This window comes from Cyanistes caeruleus, chromosome 9 (assembly GCF_971803275.1).
Source record: "Cyanistes caeruleus chromosome 9, bCyaCae1.hap1.1, whole genome shotgun sequence".
Taxonomy (NCBI): Eukaryota; Metazoa; Chordata; class Aves; order Passeriformes; family Paridae; genus Cyanistes; species Cyanistes caeruleus.
The window spans coordinates 20,856,130-20,866,643 of NC_141709.1; the positions used below are offsets into that span (position 1 = coordinate 20,856,130).

The window sequence follows — 10,514 nt, forward strand, 5'->3', positions numbered from 1 at the left end:
GTGTATATATATATGCACATATATAAATAATTATTTTTTCCTAAACTCTTCTGGCTTCTTCCTCAGATTTCCACTCTTATCTCTTTCCACCATTTCCCTCTTGTCAAAACCCCCTTAGGGGAGTGAATCATTCTTTCTAACGGTGGTAACAAGTCCTAATCACAAGGCCCTGAATGTTCCCAGTGTTATGGGAAAATTGCCAAAATAGGATTAGGATGATTAGTTTCATGTTTCCATGCCTCATGTAGCTTTTCTGTTATAAGGATAGCTTAACAAACTATTAAAAGAAATAAATTGTGCAACATATTGTAATGACTCTGCTTTCCTGAATTGACTTTTGTTTATATTGCTTTGATGCATTGTAGCTCCCCTGCTCCTTGATGCTACTGAACTTCCGGAACCTTCTACCATAGTGAGGGTTGTGGGAAATGCATGATTGCCATCTTGTGGCACCAAATGCTTCTGGCAAGGATCTGTGCAGCCTGCATCCTTTCTCTGTAGCAACAACAACCTAGTTCTCTCTTCAGTTCCCGGGAAATCCAGTTTTACTTTTTGACCCAAATTTCCAAGTTAGTTTATTTTATGTAAAAAAAAAAATCATATAGTTGAAGTTCTTGGATGGACTCCAGCCTTGTTCATCCTCATAATATTCAGTTAGGATCACAAAGTTGTGATCACTGGAGTAAAAGATAATACGTATTTTAATAATTTCCTCAAGTGTAGGGTGCCTAACTTCCCTTGTGATTTATGTGGGCAAGGCAAAAGAAACCTTATATAGACATTCAAAAATTTATTATTTAGTGTCACCAAGCTAGCAAAAGCTAGCTGTTCAAAACTTTGTAGTCAATCCAGGTGGAATGAATGTGAACATCTTAAACCGAACAGTTATTGCTAATTCCTGTTAATGAAATAGGATACACTAACTTTCTGGCTTCTACTTGTTTCTCTTGTGTTATGCTTGCCCTATCTGTATCCCTGGACATAACCCAAGGCCAGCATGTGGTAGGAGAAGTTTACTTGTCCAAAAAGAGATGAATAGGTGGTTATACCAAGTTTTCAGTATCTTATGTTCTTCACCAGGAACAACACACTGTTGATGGTGTAGTTTTCTTTGTCTTTGCTCTTAATTTCACTTAGGGTTTTTCTTCTTTGTTTGCTGCCACCATCAACTTACTGACTGTTTTTTGGCCAGCAATTCCACACTGTCTCCTAAGTTTTACTACAAGTCTTTTTATGTCTCCTGGAATCATGCCATATGTTTTCTTTGTTACCCCTACACCCAATATTATCTAGTTTACAAGGTTGCATTCCTGTTGTAAACACACAGTTTGGCCACTGGCATTTGCAGTCATCATTTTCTTGTACTTTTGGGGTCCCTCATACAATCCTGTTTTTGACAATAATCTTCAACATGTTTCTTGCTGATAAAATTCCTGATGTTATATTAACAGAACCTAGTTGTGCATGTCCTGGTTCTTGGGTCACTGAACTCTAAGTAACCATCTCCTGGCTGACAGATGAACAGACAATGGTTTGGTAACCAGTAATTATCAATATCTAGTGTGGCATATCACTAGTACATTATCAAGATTACAATGCCACAGTCTTAAAGATTAGTCAGCAACTGTATTAATTGTCTTCTTTGTGATATTATAGTAGACGAACGGTGCAGTCTAAAGAGGTTGGGCAATTAAATTTGATGAAAGTCTTTCAAAAAGAGTATGTATAAGTCTTTTCAGCTATTTCTGCTAAATTTTCGACGTCAGATCTCACTGCTCACTTTGCCAGTCTGCAAAAGCAGCGAAGGAGCTGATTCCCAAAGCCAGAAGCTGTCAGTTATCAGCACAAGGGATGGGGCAGCTGGAACTCAGCAACAGGACACTGGGTGGCACAGCAGCCACAATGGTTCTGTCCCACAGCTGTAGAGGCTCTAGGATGCTCTAATGTATTTAGAGTGCTAAAACAAAATAAACTACTCTCGCCCTCTGCTTTGGACATGCAAACTGTATCCCACTTCTGATTTGTGTGGGGCACAAGGTATCAGTTTACATTTCTGAACCTCTTTTTTATCTGTCCCTTCTGTAACCAGCACTGTTCATTCACTATCAAGGTGGGATTCCTGCTTATCATTAGCACCCATTACTCAAATATAAATTTTTATACCAGCCTGGAAAGAGTTCCTAGAATAAATTATTGTTCCTTCTCAAATCTTCCTGAAAATTTAGGTTCTGCAGGGAGTCCAAAACTTGTTAGGGCTATAGGATGGCAGGCTGAGGCTTCTGGCTCTTAAGTGTATGATTTAGTCTCACTATGAGATTGCCAGTTGCATTTTCCTTATTTCTCTATATTTATGGTATAGAGAATATATATCTCATCTTGTACATGGCTTATAAACATTTTTTTGCTGAGACTGTTAATTGTCTTACGTTTTCACACTATGTACTGATTTAATAACTTAGATCTCTATGTGTTGCTGTCAAGTATATGTGAAAAGTTATTTAAATATGCTTTAGAAGACCTTGGATTAGAGCCTTTTTCTGTCCTTGCATAGTTGTTACTTTTTCGAGTAGTATTTAAAGTTTCTTTCAGACTGGGAACAGGAAAGAGTTTAATTCTTTCTGTGCTGGACCACCATAGCATGGCACATGGTCTGTTATGATGTGTTCAACAGCCCTTTGTTTGGTAAATTTTCTGGTGGCTGCAACCAAGAGTAGATTAGACTGGATTCACAGTGGCAGGACTTGAATGGTGTTCACTGTAAATGTCTGGATAACCTGGTGACTGAAAGGGTACATTTCCCAGCTCCCAGTATCTGTGATACTCAGTACTCTATTCAAAAAAATATACAAATGGAAAAGAACTCAACATGTATTCTTTTAATCTCTGCTGTATTTAAAGAACCATTTCTACAAAGCCTGTTACAACAGGTGTGTTCCCAGTGAACCTGAACATTACTGAGTCTTCTGTGTCCCATTTTTTTTTCAGATTAATCGTGCCCCAAGCTTTGGAACGGATCAAAAAATAGACTATGATGTAAAAAAAGGTGTTCTGCTAAATGCATTAAAGCTTCTCAACATACGGTACCTTGTCTGCTTTTCTTCAGTCTGGCTTTATTTCTGTTGCTTTGATTTCTTTTTTTTTAATTTGAATTGGACTCAGAGAAAATGAAAAAACTTTTTCCATCTTCGTATTTTCAAAATGTAAATGTTTCCCTTGCTATCAGTTTTGCTATAGAAATTAATCTAAATTTATTTTTTCTTCATGCATATATGCTTGCAAAAAATGAATGATAATAGTAATTTTTGTACTTATTTTAAAAAATTTTTCAAACACATCTTGAAGTTGGCACATGTGTGCAGTCATGAGTGTGTGACCATAAAGGAAATTTGCTTGAGTGATAGTGTCATATTCAGTCAAAAGTCATATCTCTCTAGAGGAAAACTTCGTAGCCTAGATATGTTGAAAAAAATCTACACTTCAGGAAAATAGATATAACCACATTTGTACATTAAATTATAGCACAGAGTCAGTATCCCTTAAAGTCTGAAAATATTGTAGCCATGAAAGTTAATATTAAGAAAAAATCTTAATGGATATTTAAATTCTAATTTTATATGATAAACATACAACTGACTGGAAAATACAGATTATGTACTTGATATGAAATTGCATCTCATTTCAGCTGCATTGAATTGACATTTCTTAATATCATCTGTGTTTCAGGACAAGTGATAAAAGGAGAAATTTAGCCCAACAGAAGGCTGAGGCTCAAAAGAGACTGTATGGCCAAGGGTCAGTGAAAAAACTGTTGCCAGGTTCCTCAGATTGGGAGAAGCAGCGCCACATACTGGAAAGGAGAAAACAAGAACTGGTAGGAAGGGAAAAAAAGTGCTGTTTCTTGCTCACGGTTTATATTCCCTTTTGTTTTAATTGTCTCACTTTCTTGATTTGTAGAAGGAAAGACTTGCACAAGTACGTAAACAGATTTCCAAAGAGGAGCATGAAAATAGACACATGGGGAACTACAGGTGAACTTTTTTGACTGTATTAGTAGGAAGTATTCAGTGTATTCTTTAGGAACAGTGGAAACAAGTATTTGGGGTAGATGATAATTTTCTGCTGAAAATGTGTAGGCATTTATAGAAAACATAAACATGTACATCAGATATCTTTTTTCAGACGGTTCTTTTCTTGGTTCCAAATTCTTCCATGCACTTAGGAATTTATATGACATCAGTCACCCTATTGTTTGTACAAGACATTTGCTTAAAAGACATGATTTTTCATATTCAGTGTACCAAGTATCATGATTGTATATATTAAATTTAATAATATATAAATATATTAATTGAAATAAATAAATAAATTTGTTATGGAGCTGTTCTCTAATCACATATTATCATTCTTATCTTGGTGGCAGGGGGTGCAGTATGATTATTCCCCTGTAAAAACATCATATTTTAATGATATATCTGAGGATTGCCAAAAACTCAGAAACTTTATGGGTGCTTCCATCATTTTGAATAGAGTTACATTTGAAATACTTTATTTGTATTTTTGGACTTTGATTTTGGATCTTGGTAGGCTGAAATATAAGTATCTTCAGATTCCTTGGTAAAATATGTTCAAAAGAGGGTTTTACATTGTCAGTTACAACAGACATTGACCAGAAAACAATTTCGTTTTGTGGTGTTTTTATTATTATTATTATTTATTAATATTTGCTTCATTGAGAAGTGAAAGCATGACCTAGGAATATTTGGTGAAAGGGGGCAGAGTATGGCTACCAAGAGATGATGGGAGTATTTGCCCACTCTTTAGAACATTCATCCAGGGTGTGAGAGGTCTGAGTTCACATATTTTATTGTGTACTAGTCAGAATGCCTTTATTGCTGTTCTTCATTGCTGCCTGTTTTAGAGCTGATGTTCTACAATTCCCAATAAAATTCTCATTTAAACAGATAGATATTTCTGTGAAATTCACATTTTTGATGACTTAACATTTTGCTTACAAAGAGTCTTTCTTTGTAACTTTAATTACATATTTTCTTGATGTGTGGAGCTGAACAGTAAGGAAAAAAACCTCTAGGTGCACAATGAAGTGATAAAGTGGTTATTTTTATGCTACTAAAAGAAAAAGAAGAACTATGATGCTTTAACACATTTTTCTTTTTGCTAATTTAAACATCTAGCTTATTAACTGATCACATTTTAAGTTGCTTATTCAATTCTTGACTGAAATTCAGACACATATTCTCTTTATTTAGCTTTTGGGTTAATGTAAACCAGTAAAAACACAAAACTTTCTTTTCCTCAGGAAAAAGTAAAGTGTCATTTCATGAGGAATGTGCACTTGTAAAAAGGCAGAACAGCTTTGTGTTTTCTTATTACCATGTCTTTGAGAAAAGGCTGAAGGATTAGCAGAACATGAGAAGGAAAGTAATTTTGACTAGAGAAGAGAAATTTTATCTGACTGTTATGTACCATTTTCTCCATGTGATATTCCTCAGTAGAGCAGGACTATATTGTCTCAGGCATTCTATTGACATAGAATCATGCAAAATTTGGATGCTAATACTGATCAATGGATTAATATTGCACTCTGAATAAAAATTAGAGAAACCTCAGTCAAACTCAGGAGGTTTGGATTTATTCTGTGGATGTCTGCTCAGCAGTTGGCTTAGTCCATGTCTGTCTGCAAGCACAGCAGCTCCAGTGGGAGTCTTGGGGCAGCTGAAGTAGGAGCCACATTTTCGAGCGCTTGTGAAATCATGAGGAATTGGAAAGGATGCACATGGCTCTGAAAAAGCCTCTAGATGCAGTCTATTTGTAAATACATTAAGAATATTACCCTTTCTTTAAAGCATTCTTCTATGGCATTTTTTCTGCAGTAGAATCAACACCATTAAAAGGTGTTGACCAAAACTAAACTAGAACCTAAATCTCCTTTAAGTGTTTAATGCAAACTGGAACCATCTTCATTTTGTTCTAGAACTGCCCTGAGACTAATGGTATCATATAATCCTTTTTTTCATTGCAACAAAATCCTCATGGTAGATACTTTTTCAAGGAGAAAAAAAAAATCTGAAAAAGAAGAATGAGAAAAAGCAAGAAACTTGTAAGAAGTTCAGAAATGATTCACAAATACATAAAAGTCACATGTCATACACTGTGTCAGTGAAGTCCATGCCTTGCACAGTGCAGGCAAAATTAACTTCTGGATTACTCCTTGCAAAAATATTAAAAATTAGTCTTCCATCTTAGCCATATTTCTGGCTGTGTTTCAGGTATTCATGACAGATGGATTCAAATGGTTTTCTTCAAAGCCCGTTGTTGCTTGATGAACATTAATAAATCACCATGTCCCGCTTCTGATATTGTTATAATCTCCTTACCTGTGATTTTAGAGAATAATGGCATAGCTGCTCTAATGGAAAATCAGTCACTGTATACATTGATGTACCAGTTGTTTTTTTTTTTTCTTTCTTCCTTATAACATCTATTTCTTCATGTTAATTTTTTGGAGGATTTATAATTCAAGTACAGTACATTCTCAATCTTTAATTCATATCCTGCCCATGGGATCAAAGCGATTGTTCAGATTTTCACTGTTTTGTGTCCTTTGATTGCTAATACAAATTGGTTTATGTCCCTTTATTGCTAATGCAAAGTATCTTGTGGCTCTGAATTTGACATAAAATATTTTGTTAATATTTCATGAATCATTCACACCTGTATGCATCACTCACACCCACTGAAATTTCTAAGCACTGCAAAACTGGGTTTTGGTATGCCTCTGGAATGACCTACATGGTATTTCTTTTGACTGGCTAATTGCTGGTTTAAACATGAATGTGTTCACTGAATTAAAAGTAGATTTAGAGAGGAATGTTCAGGGTACATGTTTTAAGATTTGATATTATATAATTATTACGGATGGGATGTGTACACGTTAAAAAAGAGACTGTGTATTAGTGACATTACTTTTGTGTGATGAATGCCTCAGCTTCTATCTTAAACTCTCCTTTATTCCTTTTTCAGGCGAATTTACCCTCCTGATGACAAGACATTACTTGAAAAGTATGAGAGTTTGTTAGCCACCGCTTTCCAGACATTTCTTGCTGGAAGAGCAGCTTCACTTCAGCGGGAAATGAATAACCCCTTAAAAAGAATGAAGGTACTAAAGTCCACTGAGTACTGGCTTTAGGAGTTACTTGTCTTTGAATTCATGACCTCAGGGATTAGTTTCACTATAATCATGTGTAATGGCTAATAAATAGCATTTGATAATGTTCCATGATCTTATTATTATTCTTTGTGCAGCTTGTGGGCCAGATCCTTGAATCTGGATGAACTGCAGTGGACCCAGGGTGGAGACAGGCTAAATGGCTTTAAGCTACTTTAGCATATCCCTGATCCTCAGTCTTACCCCTGGTCAAACCAGAGGTTGGCAAAAACTGCTTTTGAGCTGTTAATTGCCTCCTTCTTCCTCCAGTAATGTTCCCAGCCTATTCATCCACTTGTATGGACTGGAACAAGAGATATCCTAAAACCACCTCCACTCCTTTAAGGATTTAGAACATCCAAAAATTTTACCTGATTTGCCTACTCATTTTGTCGGAGACAGTAGGAAAACAGCTATTTTAATAACCAGCTAACATGATGTAATTTGAAATCTGAGAAATAATTTTGCATCTTTGTAGTTGGCAGCTTTACAGGAATCTTTGTTCAATCCTTTCTTCAGACTTCTATTTTTAATAAATGTTAAGACTTGATTTTAACCCTCAATTTCATGTTGCTTGTAAGGAGAGATGCATGCACGAGAAGAAATATTTCTATTTTCTCCTATGGAGGAATTCAAGTCCTATTTCAGGAATTAATAATCAGAGTAATTTCAAATTTCTACCACTTTCTGCTTGAGTTTTTGAAGGACAGAGTATGTCCTGCTTTGAATTAATAGTAATGAAATTCCCATTTCTAGGAGGAGGACATTTTGGATCTTCTGGAGCAATGTGAAATAGATGATGAAAAGCTAATGGGAAAATGCACCAGGCAGCGAGGACCTAAGGTATTTGACTTTTAGATAGCAATTTTTTATTTCACTCCATAGACAGGTTTTCTGAGAATTTTAAGTGGGGAATTTAGTTAGCCGATCCTACTGGAAGTTTTCTTCCTCAGACTGTAATTAACACTTTCTATTTTTTTTTTTTTTTAAGTATTGTTAGAGGTATCACTACCATTTGTCCCACTGAATTCCATTAAATTTTTATGGGAATATGTGTTCCTTCTTTCCCTCTGTAAACCATTTGAGGGAATTGCCATGGATGGCAACAGCTGCTGTATGAGAGATTGATTTCAGTGTATGAAAGGATTTTTATATCAATAGTGTATCTCAAAAGAATGTTTTCATCTCTAATTGATTAGTGCCAAAATTAGGATTTTTGAGATCATGGGATAAAAGGGATGGAAAGTCAAAGAATTAATTATAATTTTGATTTATCTATAGCTTGCTCCCTTGCTAAGAGGGTTGTACAGTATATCTTGGAACCCATTTTGTATGCAAAATCTGCTTTTAATGTGAATGTATATTATTTTTATCTTAATGCTTTCTGCTTGTGTGCATAGTTCATGTGAGTCTTTGCCTTAAATAAACTGCATATCTCTAAGCCAGTAAGGATAAATAGTTTCGGCTTGGCTAGAATAAGTATGTTTTTTATATCCTGTAAACATTTTAGGTCAAGTCTGCTTAGAAGAGCCTACATCTCTGTTCTGAGCTTTGATGGATTTGTTTATGGATGCATGTAAAATTTTTCCCAGCATTTTATGTTTCTGATGACATGGTGTACAAATCTGTGGGTATCTGTACAAAAAATGAATGCTGACAATTGTTCTGAGCTTGAAGAGGTACTTTAAATATGTGCAAGAATCCAAAGAGCTACATCTTATTACAGGCGTGCATTCTGGAAAGAGGATCTACATGCCCAATCTGGTATTAAGATAGATTTGCAGGGACCTCATTAAAATATGGGGATTTTGTGAACTCGTGCTTTAACAGGAGTGGATTCATTTAAACAGGAGAAAAAAACCCCAGTCCACTCTAGCATTATACTCAGTCCACGTTCTTACCGAGATTCTTTTCCTTGAAATTTTGTTTTCTGTTCTTTAACATGGGGTCAGTTATCCAAGTTTAACATCTCAATCACATTTTTCCCTTTTTCCAGAAGCCTGTCTTTTCCCAGCAGCCCTTGGAGAGCACCTATCTGGTCTCCTGTATGCACACTGACTTGTTCTATTCTACCTCTATACTCCTTGCTCACAAGGCATTCCCAGGCTGGAGACTCTAACTTTTAATTAAACATTAATAGGGTACTAAGCCCAAACTGAGAAACCTCTCTCAATTAGTTTTAAGATGAATTTTGATTAATTTATGGGTAAGACTATATGCCATGGTCTTCTTTTATAGCTGGCAAATGGATTGTGTCAATCACAGCTTTAATGATTTACGGGTACAATATTGTTCCCACTTAGAGGAGAAGAAACAATTGCTTATGACCAAAATTTTCTTTTTTGTTTCCCCCTAAAATGGATGAAATCAAAACAGAAAACAATGAAACTAGCTAGTCCAGGGAGACTGTTTCTTTTCCTTGCACTGTGCACACTGGCTATGCAGGATTCTTATTCTTGCATCGTTTTATGGACCTGATAAATTTCTCAATGATTTAAACCTTGCCTACAGCGAAGACATGTAACCAGAGATTTCTCTGGCTGCATAATGTCCAAACTTCATCTTGTAACCATAAAATCCTACAAATAAAGAACTATATACACATGCAGGATCTAATAGAAGAAAACTAAACCAACAAAACAACCACAGGACCAGTACATTTCATATCATGTAATGCAACACGAAAGGTTCTTTGAGAAGGTAATGGAGTCTGAGCCCTCTTAAATTCAGTGGCTGCCCTGCTGACAGAGGGTACTCTTAGGTCAGATGCACAGCCTTGGGTTGCACTCTTCCTTGAAAAAACCCAGCAGTCAGGACTCAGAAAACTAGCAAAACAACTGGAAGAGTTAGGAGAGAGGGGTGTGCTCCTCCTCATGGTCTTCCATACATAGATACATATATAAACATCTACATTTCCACATACATGCCTATACATAGGAGACGTTGAGGGCTGTGCGAGTATAAATAAATGCAAGCTTTGCATGTGACAATTATTCCGTATTTTCTAGGAAATTCAGCCTTATTTTTATTTGAATTTGAATAGGAACTCAGTGTAGGAAAAAAGAAATAAAGAATTTCACAGAATGAAGGCTTTTTTTCCTGCACTTAAAATATCACTGAATTTTGCATAGATGGAGAAGTGCATTCTAGAAATGTCCAGTTTATTTATAGCCTCTAGAGGGCTCCTGACACCTACACACTTTCAGGGTTACCCAGGTGTGCAGGACAGTGGACTAAGGAACTAAAATAACAAATGTTGTAGAGTAAATGAGAAATCAATCTTAATTTC

The 10,514-nt window shown here is 35.8% G+C and overlaps 1 protein-coding gene across 26 annotated transcripts in view; it reads left to right on the plus strand.

Moving 5' to 3' along the window:
- Positions 1-10,514, plus strand: part of TTLL7 (tubulin tyrosine ligase like 7) — a 66,252-nt gene that overhangs the window by 34,817 nt on the left and 20,921 nt on the right. For all 26 annotated transcript variants that reach the window (XR_015290362.1, XR_015290368.1, XR_015290370.1 and 23 more), the window contains 5 exons: positions 2,986-3,080; positions 3,724-3,871; positions 3,955-4,028; positions 7,042-7,177; positions 7,982-8,068. Coding sequence is in view for 15 of the 26 variants with exons in the window: in XM_086901595.1 (XP_086757721.1) it covers positions 2,986-3,080; positions 3,724-3,871; positions 3,955-4,028; positions 7,042-7,177; positions 7,982-8,068 (540 nt within the window). In the remaining 11 variants the exon portion in view is untranslated. The remainder of the gene's footprint in view (positions 1-2,985; positions 3,081-3,723; positions 3,872-3,954; positions 4,029-7,041; positions 7,178-7,981; positions 8,069-10,514) is intronic.